Below are 27892 nucleotides of genomic sequence, written 5' to 3'. Positions count from 1 at the left end.
ATCAAACAGCAACAGTTGTCCCTTGCACTATGCTGTACAAAGGGTCACAGAGGAGGAGGCCCGAGAGGAAATGCTACATTCTCCTCTGTTCTAAGCCTGTATTCCTCTCACACACACACACACACCACAGAAGGGATACAAAAAATAGATAAATCTACACACAAAACCCCCAAACCCCACTCCTTCCTCCTCCTGTTTGAGCGACAAACACAGAAGCAGAAGACAGAGCACAACAGCAGTTATCTAAAAGCAGCATGGAGTTGTTCTTCCTTTCCCCTTGGCAGTCTCAGAGGGCAAGAACAAACGACTGGAAGATGCCCACAGCCACAGTCAATGGTTTTTATTGAGACAAGATTGTGTACTGTGTAAAGAGCACTTGGCAAACCTCCATCCCACATCCTCAGCAGTCCTTTCTGTATCTCACAGAGCTGCTATTCTCCTGGGGCCGCTGTAGTGTCCAAATCTGAGAGGAAGAAACAGAAAACATTGATTTAGGAAAAAAGGATGGCACTGGAAGCACCTGAAAGCACTTCAAATCTGTGGTCTTCCCTTCCTGCCTGGGCACCCTCCCCACTGACACAGAGAGTCACCAGATAAGCAACAGGATGATGGGCTCTCTGTCCTCCAGCCTCTACAATCCCCCCATACACAGCAAGGGAGAAGGGAGGGAACAGGAATGGATCTGTAGGTACCCAGATGCCACAGAAGGTTTGATCTTTATACATGGTCAGGGACAGAACAAGTTATGAGAACTTCAAGTATCACCCATGTGAGACCTCAAAGCCATTGTCAACATAACTGCTCTTTTGCTAACCTGAAAGTAAAAGGAAAAAACCTACCAGGAAAAACACTACACCATTCTTCCATAGCAGCTATGCTGCACACACACCTCTGCACCCCGGGGGGGTCACTGTAATGCGGGTGTCAATGAGCAAAGCTGTGAGCCACAGGTCTGACAGCACACAAAGGGAGACTGTGGGTGTTGCAGTGTTAGATCTGACTCCCACAGAAATCATGCCAATCCCTGCATCCACCCACCTGCTTCACTGTATTCCACGGATTTCAGGAAGAGTCCAGATGGCGGAGCCATGGCGTTTGGTGGAAAAGCCCTTGAGTCTTTTAACTCCAGTAACTCCTTTATACGATGAGGCGTTAACTTGCCCTGGCCAACTGCAACGAGAGCCCCAACCATCCTTCGGACCTGGAACAACAGAGAACACAGCTTAGGAGCTGCCCTTGGAAAACTGAGTGAGTCCAGAAAGTTCTGTTGAGCCCTGCTATTAGTAGTACTGCGCTGTTAAACAGTCCACAGTTAGTACTGATAGCAGGTCAAGCTAGAAACCTAATCACAGTTCAGCGTCTTTCACTCAGAAAAGACTGATAGCACCATGATTTATTAATACGGGTTTGCTCCTGAATACAGGTACATCATTATTATTACACCCATAGTTCCCAGAACACCTGATTTCTGGTGTTCCTCTACTCTCCCTAATACTACCAGTTGCTCCCAGTGCCATGGCTGCTTCTAGTCCAGCTGGGTGTTAACAAAGAAGCAAGCACTTCCCCCACATAAAGAATATTTTGCCCCTTGTTTTAGGTGCCAGTATCCCAAGCAGCATCCCAAGAAATATCCCAAGTCACAGCCCAGGCTCATTCATCAGGGTTCAAACCAGTCCTGGCTGCCCCTTGTATGCCTTTGGTATCGCAGACCTCCAGGAGCAGCTCCAGTGCTCACTTACTTTCTTCAAAAAGATCATAATAGAATCCCAGACTGATTTGGGTTGAAGGGACCTTAAAGCTCACCCAGTCCCAGCCCCTGTCATGGGCAGGGACCCCTTCCACTGGAGCAGCTTGCTCCAAGCCCCTGTGTCCAACCTGGCCTTGAACACTGCCAGGGATGGGGCAGCCACAGCTTCTCTGGGCACCCTGTGCCAGCACCTCAGCACCCGCACAGGGAAGAGCTTCTGCCTTATTATCTAGCAGTCACAGTCAGCCTGCAGAGGAAAGGTTTTCCTTCCCCTTTAGCAGGGATTGCGTGGACTGCCTAGGATCTATGCTGATGGGGGTGACACACTAAGCTTGTCTGCAACGAGCAGCAGCACAGCATCTAGTGACCAAAGCTGGCGGTAGGGGAGGGACAACTAAAGACATTTATATGAATGAGATGAGGACATGCAACACAATGGCCTCCAGCTACACAGCACTACCTTGGAGCAGGTCTTGTTCTCACCACACGTGGGAAGCTGAGCAGGGGATGGTTTCCATTTCAGAAACAAGAGCAGCACCCACACATCCGTCTGTGGCAGGAAGCTCACATACATGCTGGGAGTGCTGAGCTCACAGGTTCTTAACACATAAGCAACTATGTAGGGGCTCACTTCTCTCTCAGAAAGTACAAAAACAGAGAAAAACCCAAACCCAAGTAGGGCAGCACAAGACAACACCCCCCTGTGCAGCAAAGTGGTATTTCAAACACCTCTGCATGTCACAACTTCCCTTCTTCCACAAGCAGCAATTCCAGACCCAGTGGGTTAGCACAAGTTTCACACCGTGGCCCTCACCTCCTGCATAAGCACCCTTTGTACTTCAGCATCCTCCTGGCTAAAACCACTCTTTCCTCTGTATCAAGAGGACATGCTGTTCCAGGAGTGCCAAGACTTGTACCTGCTGCAGGTATCTGGCCAGGCAAGAGCTGAACCTCCTAGAACCTGCCAGCACTTCCCCTGGGCTCACCTGTACCCATTTCCACAGGAGAGCTCACACAGCCTAAGGCAACATGCCACAGGTTTGCTGGGACCAAGTATTATTTGACAGAGGAGCCACACTGAAACTCAGCTCTTGCCAGGGGCTGATCCCAAGCCATCCCAGTGTCACCATCTCCTAGTGACTTTTGTCCATGCTCACTGGAAGAACTGTCCTGCAGGCAAAGCATGACCTAGCCTAGATGTCCCAGCACCCTGTCCAGCTGAATCCTAAAAGTCAAAGTCACCACTTCCCTGGGGAGGTTATTCCCCATGTTCTCCTTGTGATGTTTTCCTCTTCATGACCTTTCAAAGTACATTAAGCTCTCAAAAAACTTAATGTAGTGCTGTAAAGAAGCATTGGTCTAAGTGTCTGATCCAGTAACGCCTACAACAGAATAAACCAAAATCCTCTAAGCAACCTGACCATGATTACCACTGCTCATGAGAAAGGTCCAACCACCAAGATGTATTTACCCAAAGGCAAGCATTGTGTCTCCCTATGTGCTCTGATCTCACATTGCACTGTGGAGTGCCAAGAGCCTGCCTTTAAGCAGATGGCACAGAGAAGCAGCACAGATCCTGGCCATATGTTATTTTACCCAGCCCTCACTAGAGGTCATCCTATGCTGTGACTTTAGCTTTGATGTCTCCACATTTGGAGTTAGCTAGCATAAACGCAGCCTAATGGTACGCATTTGAATTAGCCATGTGCTTGGTGTCTCCCCTTCTGCCTGCTAGTCAGCAAAAACATATACAGACAGTGTCTGGGGCTATTTACTCCTGCTCTCTTAATAGAAAAGTCCACTGCCAGCACTTACAGCAGCTCTGTGAGGCGAGACCAGAGGTCCATCTGGTCCAGTCTTCTCTTTATGATGGAGGGCAGGAGCAGATGCTGAGGTAGGAGAGTGCAGACTCAGCGCACACACAGCCTGTTCCTGTTTCACCCTCACCTGACAGCTCACTGAACAAGGCTCAGAGAGCGCATGAGCTGAGTATTATGGGTAGCTGTTCTCTCTGCACAGTGCCATTAAGTAGCATTTCCGTTCCTAATGCACTAAATGGGTTACCAGCATTTTCTCCTTGTCACAAGAGCATCCGATGGAGCAAATCCCTGCTGTATATCAAGCCCTTCTCAAGCACGTTGTTGTTCTTCCCTTGCTCACAGCCAGACACCCACTGTCAGGGAGCTCACAGAGCATTACTTGGCACAGGATAAAACCAAATTTGGTTTGTCAAAACAGGATAAAAAATAGCTGCTTGCTGTTCCCACAAAACACCCCCTCTCGCCTTCAGAAAACAAGCCCTCTCTTGCCTCTTCTAGGTCTCCAGAGTGTGACCATGGCCAGGATAGGCAGACTGAGAACAGCCAACTCTTTCCTAATGAGGTGATCCATTAAGTTGTGGAGAGCTGTCTCCCCTGAGGACAGCACTAAAAACCCCACTGGAGTTATTTCAAAGAAAAGCCAGCAGAGACCAGACAGCATGGTAGAGGGAAAGCTCCTGCAGCCATGCCTGCATAGCTGAATCAGGTCTTCCCATCTCTCCTTTGTGCAACACTGACAATTACTTCATGCTCCAAAGCCAGAAAGTAAAATTCCAGGCAGTCTTTTGCTGGGCCCGGTGCCATTCAGCAGAGCAGGAACATATGTCTGTTGGGTTTCATTGCTCAGACTGCAAGGACAAAGACTGTAGAAAACAAAACTTTCCATCCTCCCACATGATTCTGTGACTTCGGACATTCATTTTAGACATAAAATTAAGAGATTCTGGTTCTACCAGATCAACCAAAGAACACAGAACCTCACCTCTCTGATGGCAGGTCCCTCCGTGTGTCACACAGCTACACCACCAGCTCCACAACAGAGATGGCACTACACAGGCATGCAACAATGCTAAACCGATCAACAGTTACAGGTTTGGTTCTTGGAGGCAACGTGTGTGCTGAATCCAGCACCAAACAGTACCTGGCGGTAAAGAAAGGATCTGCTCCTGAACTTCAACTCCCAAAACTCCAGTCCCCTATGGAAAGGAACAAAACCAGCATTTAAAAATCACATTTCAAATAGCTCTTCTACCCCCCCAGAGAAATATAAACCGCAGGTGAATGTGAGTACGATGAACGAGAAGCTGCACAGCCCTCAATTAACCTGAACCAGCATCATGAGCCTTTGCAACCAGACTGTTCATTTGCTACTCAGCTGCAGATAGTTTCTGGGGTGAAACAATTCCTGCCTTTTTGTATGCAGTAGTTGTACGGGGCTTGATCTTCTGCCTCACACCCAAGTTAAAATCCATCCAAGTAAAAGGGGAAGGGCAACATAAAGCAAGGTGAAACTTCGTACCCTGCTAAGGTGCTACTGCTTTGAGGAATGCAGCCTGATGTCTCCTGGGGAAAGGAAGAGCCAACCATAGAAAAACAACTCCACCATTTTACTGGGAGCTGGTTTGAGAGAGTCATGTGGTCCTAACAGGCTTTGCAGACTGCATTTCAACACAGCAATGCCTACTGTGACATCCACATGCTACTGGAAAGGGCAGGACATGCAAGTCAGGAGCCTGAGGAATCCAGCTGCAGCATCAGAACACAGGCAATGGCAGACAAGAAAGCATTCCAGGCTAAGAGTGAGTAGGAAACAGCAGGTGAATATCTGGGGATGGACAGATACTGCTATGCAGAAAGACCTCATCCCCCTCACCAAATCTGTTCATATAGATCCCACTTTCCAGAAAGTCCTGTGGTAGCAACCAATATTCCTTACCAGAACTCTATTGAGGCTCACTTCAGCTTCATTCTGCTGCATCCTTACAAGCTACTCTGAAACAACTCTGAGGCTTTGCTGATGTTCCATGAACAGCTCTAACGTAACACTAAACCCCAGTGCAAACCCCTTCTCAGGAAGGGCCCTGCAGGAAAGAACCCATATGCACATTTCCTTCCCACAGACAGAAACAAAAGTTTGCTGTGCACATCAGATACACATAAAAACATGCACACGTGGGTTTCATCCATCAGATATCAAGCAGGGCACAGAAATGAGCAGGTTTTCACTTCAGTACCTGTGTGCCCAAGCTTCCATGCTACAATCAGTTCTAAAAGTCACTTAGATAAAAGTAACAATAAAAAATAAACTCACTAACAGCTTATAAGTGCTCCTTATATCGAATAGCATTCCTTCAGCAAAGAGAGACAAAGCTTACCTTGCATAACCCAGAAAAGCAGGTATTTCAGTGCAAACCCTCTCCTCTCCTGCCTTGCAATGAGCCCAGTAACTGGGCATCAAAGGGCTGTGGAGATTTCCATCAGGTGTGAGAAAAGCCCAGTTGTTTGTCTGGGCTTCAGAGGGACAGGCTGGGATTGCTGGAAACACCTGAGTATGGAGAAAGGGCTGCCCAGTCCCTGGGACGGGCCATAGAAGGAAGGTGAAGCTGGGACAACCTGACTCACAGGCCCACACGGGGCATCAGGGCAAACAGACACTGCAGGGAGCAGCTACAAGCTGTTTTCTCCTAGGATTTACAGATAAATTACTGCTTTTAGCCCTCCCTGTCACGTCTGTTGGAATATGAAAAGGCAGCTCCTGCCCCCAGATTCTTCTATGTCAGGGAATGACAGTGTCTCTATCACTTACCTACACTCTGCTCTCCCCCAGCTTGATGCACATGGCACACAGGCATGTGCATTGCTACACACGTGCAAACACCCAACACTTCAAGGTGACAATTCAGTTAAGTTCTTCAGCAATGCACAAGGGACAATTTACAGCAACAAATGCCCCTCTCATCAACCTGCATGCACCTTCCTTAGCCAGGATTCTCCTGCTCAGGTCTCCTGACAAGGTCTATCAAGTTACAAAAGATGGGGTGAGATACTTAGGAAAAACATCTTGTAGCCTCTGAAAAAGAACAAGATACTCTTCTTAAAGAAGCAATCTTTGGTTTTTCTTGCCAATCTCACAGATAATTTGCTTACCAGCAAAAAAATCCAGCTGTCTTTTTCCACTTGGCAGCAGAAGCCAGCACCTTGCAATGAATAATACATATCCTGCTCAAACACAGGTGACAGAGCAATCACTCCCTAGGAAGAAGTGATGGGGCTGAGCCCCTCAACACATCCTGAGCATTCAAAAGCATTTTTGTATGGATGGGGCACTAACTCCACTTCCACTGTTGCTGAGCAACTGAGTTTGATGGAAGGAATCTTTTTAACAGTTAGCCTTTTACACAGACAAGCGGTCAATTCAGAAGATTGGATTAAGTTCAGAAAGAAAGGAAAGGACAAGGAAGAAAAGCTCCATTATTGGACTAAGAGACCATTATTCTAGGGATTCCTCCCTCCAAAATGGAAAATAAACCTCCTTAGATCAGGCTAGAAAAACAATAAATACCTATTTGTAAGTTTTCAATGCTACCCCAGCCCTTTCATTGCAGGAACAGATCATTCTGCTACTGCAGTGAAGAAATACAGATGCACTTGAGGCGTATTTGTTGTCGTCTTTGCAGAATGGGCAAACAAACACCCAGCTCCAGACTGGATCTGTTCCCACAGGGAGAAGTTTACAGATTAAAAGTAATTAGGACACTGTAATTAAAACCCCCCCAAACAAAGAAACCCCCTAACACCACCTCTCCTTTCACAAGGGCCAATCTTACAACCTTCAGAGCAGAAAATCACAGCTGTGGTTATAACAAAGTCTTTTAAGAGAGTTAAATGCCATTTTAATGCATTGAAACCAGGCTTTTCACAGCCATCCCCTACAGCCTAAACATACATTAAATCAATTAATATTGACACATTATAACAATGACTCACTATAAAACACAAGTTTGGCTCCGTGTGTCACCAAAAGCAAAAATATTCCATCAGCAGCTTGATGCTTTGGATCCAGATTTTAGGTTTGCTCTCTCCCTCCCTCATGAGCTGTTTTTGGCCTCATGTGGGATAGGTTTCTGCAGCAAGTTATGCAAAGAACGGCAATTTCCCTTTTTTACATTAAAATCAAAGGGATAAAGGAGCAGATCCATATTATATCTGAGATGAGTCAACTGACAAGAGCAGGTCTGGATTTGGAAGGAAACTTGGTTCATACTCACAGGTGACTGTTAATGGTTATTTTCAGGTTAGCTCACTGACTCTGCCACTTACAATACTTCTCTGTACCATAAAGGACAAGATAATCTTGTGGATAAAACATTTCACTGTTACTTGTGTCCCTAAACATAACCACACTGGATGGAGGGAGCCCAAGCTCTCCATTAAGCAACGGCAAGCCAATAACAAACAGCAGGAATGCAGCCACAGGACAGCACCCATTTTCCTCTCCAGCCTTCCTTATCCCATGGGGACAGTGCTGCTTAGCTGCAAGAAAGTGGCAAATAAACATTTACACCTGGCATTAGCTGCCACATCCTTGTGCTGTAGCAGTACAAGTGCCATACCCAACTGGCTGGTTCTTTATAATGTGCCTGTGTATTGACAGGCACCAGCACTGAGTAGGAAAAGCAGGAATCCAACAGGACAGGAAGAACTGAAAGCCCAGGGATACTCCGAACATAGAGATCTGTGATTTTTCAGCTTTCAGTTTTTTATCTTACATTACTGATGGCAATATAAACCATTCTAAGACATTAGAATGGGAAAGAAACAGGGGGCTATTTGCAAGCTGCAGTGAGGCTCTGCTGAAGCTTGGAGCACGGCACTTACTCTTACAGACAGCTCAGGAGGTATTCAAATGTAATGGAGGGTTGGGGCGGGGGGAACTACAAAGAAAAGGGTATCCTCCTAATCAGAAAGCAGGAAAATGTGGTTTGGAGACAGGCAGGAGCAAGGTTGGCTTTCAGGCTGAAACACAACAGCCGTATCTCTGACAGAAGCCAGCATGAAAGTGAAAGCCATGATCAGATGATAAATACCCATGATCTTTCTGGGAACTAAAATCTTGATTTACTGCTAGAGAGAAAGTTTATCCAGCCACTTCATTTCAATACTTGCAAGACCTGGTCCTGAAGGAACCTGACACTCCACAATCTTTTGTTTATGTAATGACTGAGGAATATTGGACTTGCCTCCATCAGCACCCCCTGGGAAGACAGTAGGAGTTACTGGTGTGAACCAAGTGGATCTGCATAGCTCCAGCAGTGACTTAGGTGTTGGGTGGGTGTTTTCTATCTATTTGCAGCCCTTAGGCAAAGCTAGGACAGAAGCAGAGGGGGCGGAAAAAATCCCATCCCCTGGGAGAGCTGGTCTTTAGCAACCAAAATGAGTGTAAATTCTGGAAGCACCTCAGGAATTGCTCTGTGCCAGATTCCATACACCAGTTTATAACATCCTGCCTTTTAATGTACAAACAACTTGTCCAGTTTCCCTTCCCTCATTCCTGCTCATCTTTTTCCCTGAGGACATGGTGGAGGAGAGGGAAATGAATGTCCTTTCCAAGCTGTCACTAAGCAGAACCCTGCTGACACCATCACAGGGCTGTGAAGCAAATGCACAGCAAACAGGAGGTCAGTTACCAAAGCAGTGCTGGAAAGCAGCTTTTGAGACAAAAAGAGCACCAGCTGAGCAGAGCAGCTCCTCAGCTGAGTATCTTGGCTCTCACCTGTGTTCATAGTGGTGGGACAGGAAACCAGAGGAGGGCTGGATGTCCACCTGGAAGACGGTTCTGATTGGACTCTGAAAAGGTGTTTCAGAGCCAAGAGAGCGAAAGGTGCTGAAGTCATGGGTTCCCACCAGGAACTGAGCTGCCTCCTGCATGGCAGGAACATTCAGGTAGCTGAAATGAAAGGCAAAAGGAAAGGAGCATCAGGTGGGACTTAGTATGTTACATGAATCCAAATCCAATTAATTGATGAGAGGCTTAAATCTTGCACCCAGATTTAACACAGCAGCATTGTGGAAACACATTTTGCAAGATGGAGTTTGTCTTCTAATGGTCCAAGCCACAAACCAAGATGCCAAGTGACCTGAGGTCTGAAGGTATTCCAAACCCCAGGCTAGATGAGGGCTTGGCAGACACATGCTTCTACCCAAACCATTACCCTGCTGTGATTCTTGTAACAGTTCAGTTCAAATAGCTCTATTGCTGGCTGAAGTGGAGGGCAAGAGAACCAAAATCCTTTGCAGTATCTGGATCTTATAAAGTGAGGATCATATTGCCAGGTAAGAAAATATCAAACACTATGATGGTTTTCCAAGCCTTAGATTTGCAACAGCCAGATGAAGTTAGGAAGCAACACAAAAGGAATGAGAGAACTACTGTCAGAGATGAAGCCACACTAAACCAGAGGTGGAGATACAGATGCAGAAGAAAAGGCCAAGGGTAAAACTCAATGTCAAGTGTCATTCAGATTTCTTCATTTGAAGTATCTAGGTCTGTTCAAAATAGCCTCCAGCAAAGGCATTCAGACAGATTTCCTGACACATTTGCTGAACAGATGCTTATTTTTCTTGCTTTTTGTAAACTTCTAAGAAAAGCCTGAGCAAATATGCACGATCCATGACTTCAGTCTTCCACATCTTAACTGAAGTCAAAGTGTTTCTGAAGAAAACCAAAATTCAAGATGAGATTTACCAATATCATTCATTTTTTCACTGTCTTCAAGAAAAATGACCAGCACTTCCAGAATCCTGGTCACACTGAGCAGCACTCCTAACACCTAGCTGGCAGTTCAGATGGCTACAGAGGTTTACTGTGTATTATGTGTTTTATACACCAGACATGCTCAATAGTGAATACACTATGAGTTTCTCCACTACCAGCAGCCCCAACGTCCCAACGTTTAGTTGCTAATATCCTCACTTGATCCTTTATGTGGTATTGCCATTAACTGCAGTGTCTGGACTAAATTAAATGCCATTCATAAAGATTAAGGCCCATTGTGCACATACACATGATATTGCAAAATTAGCTGTTATTTTTCCCTTCCACAGCCCACAGAAAGGAAAGTCAGCAATTTAGTGTTAGCACAACACCATCTTCACCCCTCTAAGACAGTTGAGATCACGTTTTTCCCCCTATTACCCACAACTGTTATTCCAATAGTGGTGATGAAATTGCCACAACTGGCTGCCAACCTGTTTTTCTACAACTCCACTTTCTTGACTGTATCTTTATCTCAGTACAACGTAAACTAAAAAGACAATAACAAATTATCTTCTGGGGTTTGTTTGGTTTCTTTCCTCACCCACTGTTTAATATGTTCCAAGTTGTTTGTTTTTTCTTTCTAAATGGCACTGAATTTGTTTTTCTTCCCTTGCATATACAAGTACTGATCTGTTATGACTCAGTGGCTACTTCAAGAACACAAGTGAACACCCAGCCAGATATACCAGTTTGTTATTGTAGGGTTGTTGGAGTCATTGGTCTCACTATTCAAACATACAAGTAGTCAGACAGGGAATGAGAGAGCAGATTTACACACAGTCAACTACCAGAAATAAAACTGGGAAAGAAAAAATAAGACTAAAAAGAAGAATTCTCAGCCTTCATTCTTGTCTGTCTGTATGGTCACACTTATTCTCTGGGATCTGCCAGGCAATGCATTTCTGCCTATCTGCATCATGTCAGAGCGCTGCTCCTCTGGCCAGCTGTCTGAATGGGTTTGCTGTATGAACTGGCAAGGTCATCTGAGGAAATGCTCATCAATTCCATTAGGGAAGGACACACAAAGTTGTTGATGGACTTTACCTGGAGTCACTAAATAAATAGTTCAGCAGTGCAAGCATGTTTATTACAGGTAACACCGTACAATTCAGAAGAACTGTAAGGCTCAGTGAGCTGCACCCATTTCAACAGAGAAATCTTGGCAATATGAACAGGGAATCTGGTCTCATGTGGAAGCTGCCCCCTCCCACTTCCCCCAAAAGCCAAGCCCTTCCATAGTGCTGATGAGGCTCCCCAGGGATGTTTAATGGAACACTTACCCTCCCCCAGGAGCCCAGCAGAGATCCCTTTCAAACACTGGGATTTCAGAATGATGAGAGCAGCCCATCAGCAGCCGATAGATGTAGGTTCTTGACAGCGCGGAGAAGCGTGCATGGAAGGTGCTGGGCACCCGGTGGGCATTCAGAATGCTGTGAGAAGACAGAGCGAGATGGAGGGAAACGTCATGCACTAGTTCAAAAGCTTTTGCCTCGTCACCACATAGATGGGAACTGAAACATGCAATGGATTCTTTGAGAAACCACACTTAAAATCCATTAAATCTCACTCTCTGCAGAGCCCATGACTAACCAGTGACCAAGGATTTGCATCTCTAGGCTGCCACAGGCATCTGTCAACTGGAAGAAAACAGAAGAGCCTTAGCATCATCCCTGTCATCAAACACACACCAACTTTGGGTCATCTATCAACACATTTTGGGGATGCTGACACCATCACAAGAGGCTAAGACCAATCAGCCCTTCAGCAGAGAAATGGCAATTGATGGTGTGTGTTCTTTGATGCACACTGAGACCAAACACCTCACCCAGCCCATCAAATCATCTTGCGAATCTGGCTGAGGGCACAGGTGCTCCCAGCCATGCTTAAGGCAAGAGGCAGCAACTGCCCAAGGCAAGCTGACCCCTCCAGCTGAGGAGCACACCTTACAAACATAGTGCCCTTCTGCTGCTGCAGATCCATAGTTCCAAACGTGAATGGGAAGGACTCCCCCAGCAACTGAACCTCTGTGCTCACTATCAAAGGTTCCACAGCTCATCGTAGCAGATGGAGATAGCTTAGATGAAGTCCCCACATCCCCCTACAACCTCCAAGACAAACAGGACTTTGCTATAGCAATGAAAATAAAGGTGCATCCCACCATCACCTATATTGAGTCTGTCTGGAAACAGAATGCCGCATGCAGGAGACCTCCTCACACATCATGTGTGCAGAAAATGGCTTTTGGGAATGCTCATGTCTATTTATCTTCCACTGACTGGGCAGTCAACTTAAGAATCAGCTGTCTAGGCAGATGATCTCCCCTGTTTTCTTCCACAAGCAACAGGGAGAAATTGCCTTGTTTCTCTAAGCCAGCACCATCATTACCATCAAACACAGACAGCTTGGTAGCCAGAAGGGAGGGAATGAAAGCTGTTTGAGAGGAAAACACCCTTCTCTCCAGCAAGGGAGAATACAGAGCTTCCCTGTGTTCCTGCCCCAAAGCATTATCATCGATTTGAACACATCAGCACAGCTTTTACAGGATCCGATTTTCCCTTATCCCAGAACACTGGCTACTCACCACACTGCAGGGAGCATACAGCAAAGAGCCCCTATTACGTCGGCACCATCTCTCTGCAGGTGTTACTTTAGAGGATACCTTTCCTTAGAAGTTATTTTTCTCCTGTGTGCCATGCTGTCTCTGGGGTTCAGCATAGTGAAGACAAGGGACCCAGGGCAGCCAAAACATACCATTTGGGACCGAGTAATAGAAAAAGCTATTTATTTACTTGAAAAAGGTTGGTGCTCCAGGGATTTCTGCCAGCTCAAGTGCCTCTGGCTCACATCCTTTGACTGCGAAGGCTCAGACCACAGAAGAAGAAATTAAAGCTGAGGCACAAAGATTTGCAATAACAAGCCCTGGAGATTGCTCCACTGCTATAAACTCTCAGTCAAAATGCAAACTACATCCTCCAGGCCTGCGATTGAGTTTGAACCGAGGACCTCCAGCTTCTACTAAACACAGGAATATAATAAATTACATTTATTTTCCCTTGTTTACATGCCTCCACAAACATTTCATCTATCTTGAGCTTCTCTTATTAACATTTATGTGATTTTTTTATTCAATAACCATCCTTTCACTCCCTCTGATAGAGGGATGCTTTCAGAAAAGTCTAGTTATGCTCACATGGTCTTCCACACAGACACCTTTTCTGCCTCTTCCAGCAGATGCAATTGCTACCAGAGGCTTTTTCTAGCTAGGAATGTCTTTCCAGCATTTATTCCAGCAGCTGCATTTCAGGCCTTGTTAAGATCCCATTATTTGAAAGCCTGCTGGTAAATACAGACTCATGGCAGACTTTACCTTCTCAAAGGAGCCTGAATTTCAGAAGAGACTGAAGGAAGAAAAGCCCAAAGCCATCTAACTAGCAATGGTAATTCATTGGATACAAAGATATTCTCCACAAGTACATCCTACAGAAGTTAAATGGCAATTTACAGACAGTGGGAGGAATCTCAACTCCGTCTTCTTGTCCCTCAAGCAGCACTTACTGTGTGCTTAAAAAGCTGCAACCAGAAACAGAAGGTGAAAGTCTACTGTATTACCACCCCTACTTAAGGGGCTAAGTCCTCCTGAAGTAACCCCAACTATGAAATAAACTCTGATCTTTGTGAAGATCCTTTCAAATATGCTTTGCAAATCTAAAAGACAGATCAGGTGACAGAAGAAACCCATCATGCTACAAAAGGTTATTACTGCTGCTGATACAGTCAGCAAGCTTGGAATCTTGTTTCCCTTCCAAGCTCATTGCCAATAACATGTTCTCACAAAGATCCCTCTCTCCATCACCCCCTGCTTGCAACCACATGAAAGTGCCGAGTTTTCTCTTCAGCATTAGGAGAGAATTCTTCTTGGCAAAGTCATATTTACAGAGGAGGGGATGGTTGCTGAATACACTCAGACTCATGCCCATCACCAAGCTCTTTAATGGAAAGCAGCTGAACCATTTTCAGACCAAGGGAGGAAGGAGAAGCAGAGCTGAACGCGCTCTGAGAAACCCAAACTCTAATTGATCAGGACTGTACTGCGTTTGATCAGAAGCCATCACCCCTGATAGGTACATCTCGCGTCTTAGTGCGAGATAAAAAACTCCCATCTGTAAGACCCCACTGCTGCCTCCTTTCAGAGATACTCTCTTAACTCAAAACCTTCTTCAGCAGCAATCCTGTTTGCTCTTTGACTAATCAAAGCATCACAAAGCTCACTATAACTATGTATTTAGGATTACTAGTATGGGAAATGGAAGGGTCACAACAGTAGATTTTGTTCTCTCGGACAACTTATTCCATTAAACTCAGACAACACAACTCACCTGTTCTAAGCCTAAACTCAGGGGAGAGACACTGAGATTCAGTGGCTGGTGACACACAAGAACACACTGATTATTACAGTGGTATCCTCCGGCTGTAAAATCACCTAGTTTTGCCTCCCAAACAACTGCTTTAGTCCTTTAAGGAAGGAAATCAAAACTATGACCTACTTCATGCTCCCTGTAACAGCTAAAACATCCAGAAAGGGTTTGATTTCCATAGATTCTGACCTAGTTTTCAGGCTGAGCAAAAAATAACTAAAATCCTGCACAAGTCAAACTCTGTTTCAGAATCATTTCTTTTGCTTTAACTGACACAGCAGCCTGGAACAAAATCACCTCCAGCCCCTCAGCAGATGCACTGAACTCTTCACACATATGTCAAAGAAGGTGAAAGCTATCAAGGGACATAACTCACAGATGTTAAGCTGCAACTTAGCTATCTTGAGAGAAGGATTTGCTTTGTGTTCTGGCTTCTCAGCACAGAGGAATCTAGCTGTTACTTTAAGAGGCAAATGGAAGTGCAAATCTGTCAATCCTCTGTTATTATGCTAATATTCAATCTCAGGTTTGGGATGCATGATCTGACTTGTTACTGGATGGCTGGCTGTGGGCTGTGTAGTAAAAGCAGTGAAATCAGTATTTGCTTTGCTTTCAGGTACCCACTGTGAAAAGTTTGCTTTCAGGGAGACTCCACCAACTCTGCAAGCTGCTGAAACACATTTTTGCAAATAAGGTGTGGGGGAGAGCAATTTCCCCTTACACATTTCTGGGGACTGACAGGGATGCATTTCTAATGGCAGCCACACTCTGTAACAAGCCCAAGCAGCATAATGGTCATCACACACTGCCCTTAGGTTGAGCTCACCTACTCCAAGACATCACAAGAGGGTCTTATGGAGGGGCATTAACAGTGAAGCCAATGTGGACAGTCAGAAGACTGTCAGGATCAAAGTGGTGCGGCCCTATGCTGTCCACAAAACTGTCCGAGGGCTGTTAAAGGAACATATATAAATATCCAGGGAAAAGGTCAGTTGAAAAAACATAATAAACAGTCACTAAATAATAAAGCTCTCTCAGTCCCTTCCAGCTCTTTTTCCTGAGCTCAGATTCCAAGGATTTTACTTCCTCTTCCCCTTCACCCCCTGATGGCTCCCTTGGTACTTGTCTGGATGTAAAAGAATGCAGCTAGCTCCAAGAGAGCAGCTGCAGCTTCTGCTCCAGTCACTGACCAGGCTGAGAGACTGCAGATAAAAGATCCCAGTGTATTTCATAGAATCACAGAATTATTTGGGTTGGAAAAGACCTTAAGATCATCCAGTTCAAAAGCCCTGCCATGAGCAGGGACACCTCACCCTAGACCATGCTGCCCTAGGCTCTGTCCAACCTGGCCTTGAACATTGCCAAGGATGAAGCATTTACCACTTCTTTGGGCAACCTGTTCCAGTGCCTCGCCACCCTACAGCAGGTTTGAATGTTTACAACATGCTTTGAAAGGTCAAAGCATGCGATTCAATTGCAGATCAGCACCTTCTGCAAAGCATTCCACAGTTCCAACCAACCCATACTAGTTCACTCTTTGCACAGCATGTGGAACATGCAAGAAGGACCCCCTGGGAAAAAGTAACACCATCTTTCATTTCTCCCTCCATCAGACCCCAAGCTACTTGAGCACCTGCACATTAAGAACTGAATTCACTGTTCCCCAAGCCTTGGGGAACTAGAATGCTCCCCTGCAACACTGAGAACTGAGGCAACTACAATGTCAGTCCTCAAATCCCAGGCCTTGCTATGTCAGCATTTGTGTCAGGTCCTGTTTCGCCAAGAGATTATAAAGTAAAGCAGACTAGGTGAAGCAGGAAGGGCGAAGAGTACCTCATAGTAATGTTGCTAATTCTTGCAACAATCCTGCACTGAGGTGGGGAGGGATGGGCGTTTTGGTCCTGGGTCCTTCTCTGGCATGGGGAATTTCTCCCCATAATCTTTCTTTATGCACCTGTCACCAGACATCAGGAAGACCGAGGTCTGGCACCTTGCATGACAGTTCTTCTGCTCACCTAAATACCTCCTTAGATTACCCACCTTCTTACACAACACTCTGAAATGCTTTGACACACTCTTCCATACAGTACCTCACAGAGATTCAAATCCTACTGGACCAAATCCTGGGCAGACAAAGACAATCTCTGCCTTGAAGAGTTTAGTGTATGCAAATAAGACAAAGCAACAGAAGGAGGAATAGACCACAGCAAAGCAGTTGCTGGCAAATGGCATGTTGATTCTATAACACAGCACAGATTTGGCTTTTAGTCTAAAAAAGCCCCCAGTGTTTTATTCGATTTACCCTTTAACCATAAAATGCACCCATGTCTGGGGAAGAACACAGAAACTGTCTGACAACCAACAGAGAAACTGCACAACAGCTTGGGAAGGAAAGCAAAGAACATGAAATCCAATCCACCTTCTGAAAAAGTCACAGGGTGTAGAAATTACTCATCTAATTGATGCAAATTCCAAACAAACTGTTGGTTTAATGATCATTTTTTTCTGCATTTGAGGGTGGGCATTTAGGCTTTTCTCTCATGCAGAATAAGCTCACTGTGACATTCTTCAACAAGTAATAACTAACAAGAAGAAAGAAGGAAACAGGAAGAAGAAATGGCTGTTCTGCTCTCTGTAGATTGTTGTATCAACATTCATACGCAACACTTCCTAGTCATTAACAGTTGGGTGTAGTATGAAAAGGAGTAAAACATCAAATCTTGCTATAAAAATATTCAACTGGAGTTTTTGATGTAACTTTTCCAGAGTTAAGCAGTAGCCTTGGTCTAGAGGGAAAAAAAGGGGGCTGATGACATGGGAAGGGAGAAGCAGACTGCCAACACTAACAGCATTTTGTTTGCTTGTTCTTCATCTTTTTGCATAGATACAGGTGAGAGGCAATACTGCAGCCAGGTTTTTGCTAAGTGCTAACTCAATAAACAAAGGATATTGGGGAGTTTGGGAAATAAAGCAGCACTGGAAGTTAAATACCAGTGTTCAAGCTCATGTGTGAACGTAGAGTCATCCCATTGGATTCAATACTTACATGGTGACCCCAGTCTCTCATAACTACTCTTATTTTAGGGGTAGCAGCATAGATGATCTAACAATAACAGGGGTCTGGTGGTAATAGAAATATACACATGCAAGGGAGTGGTTTGGCAACACATATTAACAAGGGAAAACAGAGCTTGTGGGTGAAAAATGGAGATCATTGCTGCATTTCCTCCTTTCTCCAACAAGAAGATTTTGACTTGCCACCAACTTACCGGATTGGCTCAGGCTTCAGGTGGCGATTAAGACCATGGACAAGCTGTTTCTCCTCAAAAGCTGGCTTCCCTGGAGCCCTCTGGATGTCAAGGTGAGCAGAGTTGCAGAGTGCATGGACACCAGTATCTGTGCGGCTGGAGATGTGGAACTTGACAGGAGCAACAGGCTTTAGGTTCTGCACTGCCTTCTGGAAGCCAAGATGAGTTGGGATTCATGAATAGATGACTTGCTTCAAGCTAGCTAGGAAAAAACATCCTCCTCCTTGCTAACCATATGTCTCTTTATTACTCACACAAAGAAGTAATTGGGAGTTTTACCGTGGGCTGCAAAGGGATGGAGAAAAGCCTGTTGGGGGGACTTCTAGCACCAGTGGCTTCTCACCTTTTGTCCTAACATTACCTCAAACAGAACATACAAAACACCATATGAGCTTCCTTATGTGCACAAAATAAAGTAAAATATATTATCTGCCCATCCTTTATATCATTGGGTGAGTGGGAAAGAGGACAGAGAATTGCCCATTTAAACCCAGACACCATCCCTGCAATTTACTGCTAAGGACTCGACTTGGATTGCTTCAGCAGATCTTAAAGTGCTGCAGAATCCAAGCCTCAAAGGGCTGGAAACAGCACCCAGGGATGTCTGAATTACATCAGCCAAGACACCTGAAGGAGCTTAGGCTGCATCTTTTGCTTCCAGTGCAGACCATAACAGTGCCAAATACCGCATCTTATTGCTGAGGGCAAAAGTTCCTTTCCATCCACAATGGGAGCAGGGCTACAGAGAGCAACATGCTTCCATTAACTGCTGAGAGCAGAGGAGGAGCCAGGGGACCAGACGAGTAGTAGCATACACTGATGCAATGCATTTATTAGTCCCACTGAGAAATATAAACAGATCTAAGAATCAAGACACAGCTCATAAAGCACATGAGTAGCTGAGGAGCTGACACTGAGCTATCCCAGCAGGTGCAAAGAACCACAGGACAGGCACAGGCCACTGGCAGTCACAAGGTGGGATTTCCTTGTATTTGCTGCTTCCACAGTTCCATTAACGCAGGACTTGGCTAATTCTTGACAGTACTGTTTCCTTCAGGAATTAGTGTTGCCTTAATAGTCAGGTGATGCCTCACTCATGCCAAGACCTCTGCCACAGGCAAGACTAAAGCAGAAAACTACCAACATTTTTTATACCATCAAAGATCTTATGTTTTATAGTCACAGAGTTCAAGCTTACTGGAGCCAAAAGGCCCCAGAATTACACTGCAGCTGAAGTGTCCTGTAAAACTTGGTTAGCAAACTGTACTGCAACAAGCTGAACTTCCTATTCTTAAGGCAAGGGGAAGAACAGCCATGGAGATCCTCTAGGTTCTGCCTATGGATTTTGGCATGGATTTGCTGGAGAGCCAACCTGCGGCTTGGCCTGTTGTTTCCCTTTCCCAGCTGTTCCTATCCACACAGCTGGCTTTTATCTCCCCACCCTGTTTCTGCCTTTCCATTCTGCCCACTAACAAAGGACTGGAAAAACAACCGGGTGAATTACTACACATTTCTGCTGGGAAAGTAAATAAAGCCCTGCTAAATGAGTCATTAATATGGTGTCTTTTAATCAAGATGCACACATACAAGAGACAGAACAAAAGAGATGCTAACATGGTTAATTAGGTAGTACATATTGAAGGGTCTGTCCAGACTGGCCTAAGCTTAGTAAAGCCAGGGTGGGTTTTGGTAAAAGACAAACACTGGTAGGTCAGCAAGTTCATGGAATACCAACGTTAAAACCATAGTAGGTCTTACGTACAGTAAGGTTTTAAAGTGGGTTGCTGGGCCACTGCAAAATACAAGTTTTTCTTTGCGAGGACAGGCTCTTAGAAAATCCAATGTAATTTGTTACAGGGAATGAGTGAAGCAGATCTGAAAGACTGGAAAACAACAAGAAAAGGCATAAAACCAGATGAATGACTAAAAATTTCTTCCCCATCTCCACTCCCAAGTAGTGAACCAGTCTTTATTTGATTTTCATTTGGTACCAAGAGTCAACAGTTTGAACTGCTGACTCACAAACACCTTCCAGACTCCTACTATTGAGTAGAGAGGATTCTGGGCTCTCAAAAGTGTACACTTAAAATGCATAGGAAGGTAACGGAAAATGTGCATCAGAGCTGCAGGGGAAGGCCTGCGAAACAAACAAAATGACCCTATCTTTTCCTCTTCCTGATCCTTCTATTTGGAGTTCACATGTGGTTACAATTAACAACAAAAATCTTTATCACCCTTAACCAGACAGAAATTAAATAGTTTTCTGCAGTAGACCTTGGCTTGTGCCTCAGCAATTTGTCTTGAAGCAGAAGCTGCATTTTAAGACCATAGTTTCTGCAAATACATGTTTGGGTTTTGTGAGTTCCCCCCCTCTTTCCCATCAAGCAAAAACCAGGCAGTGGAAAAACAGTTCAGTGGGGTTAGAGAGGGGCAAAGAACAGGAGAAAGCATGTAATACATTCTCCTCTCTTGTTAGGGGCTTGGAGAAGTTTAGACGCAGCACTCCTTTGGATCCCACACTGCATCCAGACAAAGCTGGACAATAAGAACACTGTTTGGAATGCAGACTCCCAAGGCAAATCTGGTTGTTTTCCCCACTCAGGTCAGCCAATGAATTCACAAAGGTGCAGGATTGAATGGCAGGTTCTAGAAATGGTATTTTCATGCCCTTCTCCAGCACAGCTTTCTCCTAGGCAAAGCTCTCTGGTGAAGTGACTGAAGGATGTATGTGCTGGGCATCCAAGAAGGAATATGACCACCACCACCAAATCTCAGATTGTGAAAGCTAAAAGCTTTGTGGATTCTTCCTCCAAGCCTAACAGGCATGCAAGCTGATAATGTACTATCAGCTGCTGCCTCCAGGTTCAATTCTAATATTTCATTTATACTCCACCCTAATTAATCTCCTTAAAAAGAGCATTTCTGAACTGATGAACTTTTCTGCAGACAATTCAGAAATGACTCCTTCACCTATGCAAATGTCTCCTATCTGTACCACCCAGATGCCCTTTGAGCCTACAGACAGCTGATACTTTCTCCTCTGGTTCCTGTATACTTTTATCTGTGAATATCACCCACACTCTAAAAGCCCCACATTATTTTCACTTAGTAACTGCTTGGATAGCAACCAGTTTTTTCTGCCCTTTCGGAAAAGGCAAGCCCCTAAAACAAGTACGTCTTTCATCTGAGCAGCTCAAAAGGCTTTACTGCTATTAATCCAGATCCCTATCCTGTTAGGTATCATCTATGGATTCCTATGGGGAAACTGAGGCAGAAGTTAAGCCCTTTATCCATGGGGCCCAAGGTAAAAGGCACTAGAGAAGACAAGGAATAAAGAAGCTGGGTTGCCCTCCCAGTGCTCAAAGTTCTTTAAGCCACAGAGCATGCAAATACCCTTTTCTTTAGCAGGTGTAACAAACACTGAAATCTTGGCTTGGCACCTGCTGGAGGCCTTTCACTGAACCAGATCTCATCCATTTTTATTTTGCCTTTACTTCCTGAGTCATAGCATTTCCAGACAACCATATTCCTGGAGCAGCAACAGGCATCCCAGAGTGTCAGTTTATCCTCTAATACGCTGCATACCAGAGATGCAGGGGAAAGCATTAGCTGCATGTAGTAGGCCTGTTCTGCTAACAGGTTTCATTCACTAAGTACTTCCATATTTTGAATCACGCTGAAATTTCCACTGTTGTGTGCCAGAATGATACGGATCCACATTCCAGATTGCTATTCCTACTCACAGCTCAGTTCTCACTCTTTACAAATGCTGGAGAAGCAAGATGAAGAACAGGCTCACTGCTGTATACCACCTATGGTGGGGAAGCAAAAGTTCACTTGCTTCTCTCCATGAGGTCTACATAAAAGATCATCAGGATACTCAGCATCTACCTCTACAGGCATTAGAAATGTTTTTGAATAACTAAGTGTCCATTTCTCTTTTAAAGCAGCTGAACTGTACAATCCATTAGCTGCACAGACACAAGGGAATGTACCGCATTGCCAGGAATGCTGCACGACTTATAGGTTGCTGTGTTCTAATAAATAGTAACATGCAAGCTTCTGGTTGCAAGTCATCACAGCCTCACTGATTCAATGGGTGTTATTTCAAATGAAACTAATGAAAAATCTAACTCATTTTTAGTGGAATAGATAAAAGTTGAAGTGAAAGGCAGGAAGAAAAAGCTGAGAAAGTGGCTTCTGCTAGAAGAAAGGGTTTCCAAAGCAATCTCCTATGCCACTGAATTACTGTTAAAACAGGGGTTAAAGATAACAGCTCTCTTGGTCCATTTTCCTTTCTTCCTCCTCCCCTCCTTTTTTTTTTGGGAGGGGGGGGGGGTTGTACCAAAGCTGCCTTGCATAGTAAGGAGTTTGCATATATTCTTTTTCTCCTCTCCTACTCCCCCTTTTCCTTTCATGAGGAGTAATATCTGGCCTTAGCACAAGGCTGCTGGCCAAACAGAGCTTCGTGTGGGGAAGATTAGTTTTGGGCAGCATTCACGAGCACAATGGGAAACAGTACACTCAGGAGATGTTCAAATCAAACATGAAAGGGAACTTAATTCTGCAGATCTTAGCAGGCCTTGCATATGGTGCCTGTTAGCACAAGCAACATGTTGCTACTCATTTTAACAAAAGGTGCTGCATAGGAAATCTTCCTTTACAGGAGGAACATTTGTAAGAACTGAGACCAGAGCATAAAGTCCTGCATCTTGTAAGTTTCCACAAGGAACTGGAGGAGCCAAGTCACAGGATTCAAACTTCCTCATCTGGGAGGCAAGGTCTGGAGTTTTGTTTTGGACCCATCACTAGCAAGCGGGGCTTCCAAATACTTCAAGACAAACACATTGTCTCCAAGAAAGAACAAAAGTGATGCCTGCAAAGCTTACCCTCCTCAAAGCTATATTAAAAGCTCTACATCTGTCCCTGAGCTAAAACAATTCTCCACTTCCTCCAGACAGTCCCATTGCTCTGTTACATCACAGTACTGAGGACTACAAAAGCTTGCATCCTGTAGGATACAGTGCTTTACAGTGACAAAGGGTTATGGACAAGCCTTCTGCTCAGCCCCAGTCCAGCTGTCTTACCTTACCCCACAGAAGACTGCAACACCACACTCACAGACCGGTTCATTACAGTTCTAATGACACAGCTGTTGAAACACAAGGTCTACACCTCCCAGGTTATTTGCTTGCCTGCAACTGCAGACAAATGTCTGAACATACTTTGAATACAATAAGGATCTCATTACAGATTTAATTCCGCCCTTCCCTTCAGTTGCCTTCCTGGCTTTGGAAGGCTGGGAAGTTCAAGACTGCACAAAAATGGAGGAAGGAAGATAAATTCCTACAGGCCCCAGAAGCTTTCTATTAAAGCTGTTTTAAGACTTCCCATGTGGTTCTAATAGACACAGCTCTGCTCAGCAGTGCCCAGCATCAATACCACCACATGAAAGCAAAGCACATATCCCAGAACTGGCCTGCAAAGTGCTGATACTGTGAAAAGACAACACCAAATAAGTTTATCTTTTTCTTTTTTTCTTCTTCTTCTTCTTTTTCTCCTTTAATCACCCATCCTACCCATTCGCCTGTTAAAACAAAGTTACTTGGATAATGCAAAACAACTGCTGGGCTCACCCAAAGTCCGGCGCCTGGGGCTGAGACACTGGATGGTTCGGAGCATTAGATAAATGAGACAGAAAATCCTCTGGGGCTCTTCTTTCAAGATGTGCACAATATTCATACACTTTCTCCACAACGGTCTCAGGCAAAAAGCCATACAAATACACCCATAGAACTCTTACTCAAGCCATTAACTCGTCACACTTTCCTTCTGCAGACTGCTTAGCAAGAGCATGCAAGAGCTATCACCCTCACTCAGCAAACCAAGGTATGGTGTGTAAACCTCCTGGCCACAGAGCAGCTGGGCAGGACAGCAAGGAAGAGCTCCTTCAGCTCTTCCACAACTCTTTTCCTTCAACAGACAAGGACTGAAGCTAATGTAGAGCACAGACTCACACAAACAAGCACAGTGGGTGCACTATGTTCAAACTGCTGCAGTTCATGATCTCAAGTTAGAGAGTCTGACTGAAACTGGGATCTGAGTAACAGAAAGGTTGGTATCCATACACAGGTGTGAGCTCACCTGAAGCAATTTCAATCAGTCTCTTTTCTGAGCAGGCACAGCCTTCATTTTGAACTACATGATACTTCTAAGACAAGAGAAAAATAACACACCTTCCTTTCGATCCTGCCCTGCACAGGAACATGGGACTGTTCAACAGTGCTCTATAAATGCAGCTCAACAGCAGCTTGTAACTAAATTACAATTGAGTTCCACAAACATCCAAGTGTGCTGAGCATTCACCCTATGCGAGAGACCCACGTCCTACTAGCTGGTTTAACAGTGGGCCTTTTGCACTCCTATTGCACACTCACTCCAAGCCCAACCAGCACTCACACCCTGAAAGCCATTCTTACATTCCTGAAATCCCTAGGAACAGCACAGGAACAACAGTGATGACAAGATCATACCTTTTTTACCCCTGGCATATTAGAAGAACTCCAGAAGAATGGAAACCAAGCATTTTTTTTTCTTCCATTGGAACAATGGATATCCTGGTGTGCTTTGTTCTGAAAATAACTATCAGAGATATCCTCTCCCAAGAGAATGCAAGATCTACAAGCAGCACAGCTCAGCCTAAGGCAGTTCTGAGAACAAGCAGAGGCATAGCCACAAGTGCCAATATGAAGCTCACAGGCTTAAGTCCCTTCAGGTGTGCCAGTACCTGAGCAGGGGCTCTCAGAATCAGAGTTCCACACTCAGGTGCCTCAATTTCAAGCCTCATTAAAGGGGTCACATCTTTATCAGGGTGTAAATGTGTCTGACTTCACCCTGCCTTATTTCTCCCACCTGTATACTGACATGAATTCTAAACATCTGTTTTGAATATTATAGTGTTTAATACTATGCAAGTGTCCCTTATAGAGTGTCAATCTAAAAATAATACTTATCTCTGATAATATCTGTAACTCCCTAAGAAGTTTAATGACAATATGATTAGCAAAGGACCTACCTCCAAGTAATTCTGGACTCCAATCAATGACTGATCACTTGAAGTCTCCATAACCCCGCTGCAGAGCAAAACAAATACAGTAGTTAGTGATACATATCAGGACCCAAGGACTTTGCAAAGAGCCCACCAGCACATCCAGAAGTTAATGGGGACAGTCATCAAACCGTTTGCTATAGCAGGACCTGGAGGCTGGCACAAAGATAAGGCAGACAAATTACACTAGAAAAGAAGCTGTAGATAAAACTATTTCAGGTGCAGGAGCTGGTTGCCTGGTGCAGGTCCCTTTCTTGCAGGCTCTGGGGATGTCATAAGTGACTAAAAGGCCATAAAGACAGTCTGCGGTGAGCTTCCTTCTCTACCGTAGAAGTCACAGCCATTCACAAAAGCTGAGGTGCAGAGAGACACATCCTGAGGCTAAACCCAACCTACCTGTAACTACTCAGAGTACTTTAGGTCACTACCCACAGTGATACAGACCATGCACTGTAAGAGTTGTGGGGTTTGGCACATGATACTATTATTCTGTAAAATCCCCAAGGAAACAGGCACAATTCCACAGGTTGGAGCTGTGCAACTTCTCCCCCCCGTAAACAGGCACAGCTACACATGTGGGATGCTTGAGGCCTGGGGAAACCCAACCTCAGCTACCACCCTGCAGGACTCAGCCCACAGACCACTTCAGCTGCACCCCTGGAGCAGCACAAGCATCTGCACGGCTGGAAACCGGACACACCACCGGACACCCAGCAAACCACCACCACCACCACTGCAGGAAGCAGCCGCTTGCCCTCCCTGAGCCCCAGTCCGTGATCACAAGTTTGCCTTCTGTCTCCATCCTTTGATGTTTTTCTCTGTGCCTATTTTATGCATTTCCTGCCTAAACCATCCCCTTCCTTACACTTCTGTGCACAGCACAAAGCACAGCCCAGCTGTCTGCTCTCAGCACGGATTTAACCCTCACCTAAAGCACCACATACACCCATCCCTTCCCCAGGTCTCCCATCACCACTTATGGCGGCCGCCCCTCAGGGCTGACCCCCTTCAGTGACGATGGCCCCTCAGCAGGCGCTGGTTCACTTCCACCGCTCACAGCGAGGATGCAGCTCAGGCACCTACCTATATTTAGTGCCAAAGTACTGAAAGAACACTAGGTACCGTGCTGGGGCACAAACCACCATGGCTACGAGGGCTGCAGCCCTGCGGCCTGCCCTCTCCCCTCAGCCGCCTTCCCGCCGGCGGCCCGCCCACCGCCGCCCGCTTCCGCCTCCGTGTGGGGCGGGCCCGCTGAGGCGGCGCGGCGGCAGCGCCATGGAGGGGCCGGGTTTACCTCAGGGTGAAGGTGGCTGAGGCAGCCATGGCAAGGGAGGGAATCCCTCTCAAATCCTGTGCTTCATCTTACCAGGGCTCTTCAGACATCGAGTTTTCCTGCGGGCAGGCTCTGTGATCGGCTTTATATTGCCGTTAGAAATAACCCGAGCAGGAGTTAGGTTTGGGGTGTTGTGTCCGTTTCTAATGAAATTGAGCCTTTGGGCTGTTCGAACACACTTGTGGTTGACTCCTGAGTCAGATAAGCCATCAAAAGTGTCAGAGCAGGAAGGTAACTCCCACAGAAAACACGGTTTATGGGGCTGTAAATGTACAGTGTGAGGCATGGTGAGCGCCCCTCCACAATTCACTTGCGACTTTGGGACTGGGGACTCAAAGGCTTGAATGTTCCCAACCAACAGGCCGAGGGGAACGGCTTTAACCTGCCCAAGGGGAGACTGAGATGAGCTCTTAGGCAGAAGCTCTTCCCTGTGAGGGTGCTGAGGCGCTGGCACAGGGTGCCCAGAGAAGCTGTGGCTGCCCCATCCCTGGCAGTGTTCAAGGCCAGGTTGGACACAGGGGCTTGGAGCAAGCTGCTTTAGTGGAAGCTGTCCCTGCCTGTGGAACTGGATGAGCTTTAAGCTCCCTTTAACCCAAACCAGCCTGATTCAATGATACAGTGAACCTTCTCCACATGAAACTGCTCTCGACTCAGCCAGCAGCCACATTAAAGTCCCTGCAGAAAACATCACGGGCATTTCAGGTAAGCCATGTTCACCTCTTTCAGCCTGTGAAAGGATGTGTGTGGGCTACCATTTACTGAGGGTAAATAACAGCTACAGGGACAAAAATAGGCCAAGATAATGATAATAAAACAAAGGCTGCAGATGTTCTTCATGGCTATGCTTTCTATTGTGGAATCTTCCCTCATCTTTCCTGAGCTGCAGTATCTGTGTGTACCATCAGTAGCCCCAAACCAGCGCAAACAATAGCCCAAGTCATTAGCAAAACAGGGAGAGCGACAGAAAAATCCCTGCCTCCCTCATACAAACCTGGGATCTGCTTTGAATAGGAAAATCCAACCGGCTTTCAACTCGCACAATGGCCTCCAGAGCCTTTTATAATGAAACTGATGATTCTCGGCTCTAAAGAGAGTGGTAATTTGTAATCCCGGAGCCTGTGCATACGCACGCAGGCAGAAACATCCCCACGCTTTCATCTTGTTGGGAGGACCAAAAGGAATGGAAACGGTGTTGACTTGACCTCATGGAACTACATAAAACAGAGGCCACCAGAGGTCAGCTTGCTCCTTCTCCTGGATAGAGGGGACTGAGGGGCTAATTCCTTCTCCTGCCTTCCTCAGAACCCTCCAGCATCTGATATCTGTGTTAAAAAGTCAGCTTTT

At 45.5% G+C, this 27892-nt stretch overlaps 1 protein-coding gene across 4 annotated transcripts; it reads right to left on the bottom strand.

Moving 5' to 3' along the window:
• Nucleotides 1–325: 325 nt before the first annotated feature.
• On the bottom strand, nt 326–26361 carry PUSL1 (pseudouridine synthase like 1). 4 transcript variants are annotated; one of them, XM_057407251.1, is made up of 8 exons: nt 26299–26361; nt 25183–25240; nt 18069–18256; nt 11665–11814; nt 9341–9514; nt 4709–4763; nt 1039–1201; nt 326–463 (listed from the first exon to the last, which is right to left on the bottom strand). In XM_057407251.1, exons 1-8 carry the CDS (start codon nt 26358–26360, stop codon nt 432–434), a joined length of 882 nt encoding a protein of 293 aa, XP_057263234.1. In that variant the 5' UTR covers nt 26361; the 3' UTR covers nt 326–431. The 4 variants fall into 4 exon arrangements, with proteins under 4 accessions (XP_057263234.1, XP_057263237.1, XP_057263235.1 ...); XM_057407254.1 differs by lacking the exon at nt 9341–9514; XM_057407252.1 differs by lacking the exons at nt 25183–25240; nt 26299–26361 and adding an exon at nt 24641–24803.
• Nucleotides 26362–27892: the final 1531 nt, after the last annotated feature.

Source organism: Pezoporus wallicus, unplaced genomic scaffold (genome assembly GCF_028554395.1).
Source record: "Pezoporus wallicus isolate ANWC-B61680 ecotype Strahan unplaced genomic scaffold, APGP_CSIRO_Pwel_v1 contig_14689, whole genome shotgun sequence".
Lineage (NCBI taxonomy): Eukaryota > Metazoa > Chordata > Aves > Psittaciformes > Psittacidae > Pezoporus > Pezoporus wallicus.
The sequence above is the reverse complement of the archived record's forward strand: the minus strand, read 5'-3'. Positions and strand labels throughout refer to the sequence as shown.

Bases quoted from the DNA above. Each gene is read 5' to 3' on its own strand.
- PUSL1 (XM_057407251.1), bottom strand. From the start codon at position 26,360: ATGGTGGTTTGTGCCCCAGCACGGTACCTAGTGTTCTTTCAGTACTTT. The intron at 25,241-26,298 runs GTAGGTGCCTGA...TTTGCTCTGCAG, and splicing joins TACTTTGGCACTAAATATAG to CGGGGTTATGGAGACTTCAA. The intron at 11,815-18,068 runs GTAAGTTGGTGG...GTCTTCTCACAG, and splicing joins CTGAAGCCTGAGCCAATCCG to CATTCTGAATGCCCACCGGG.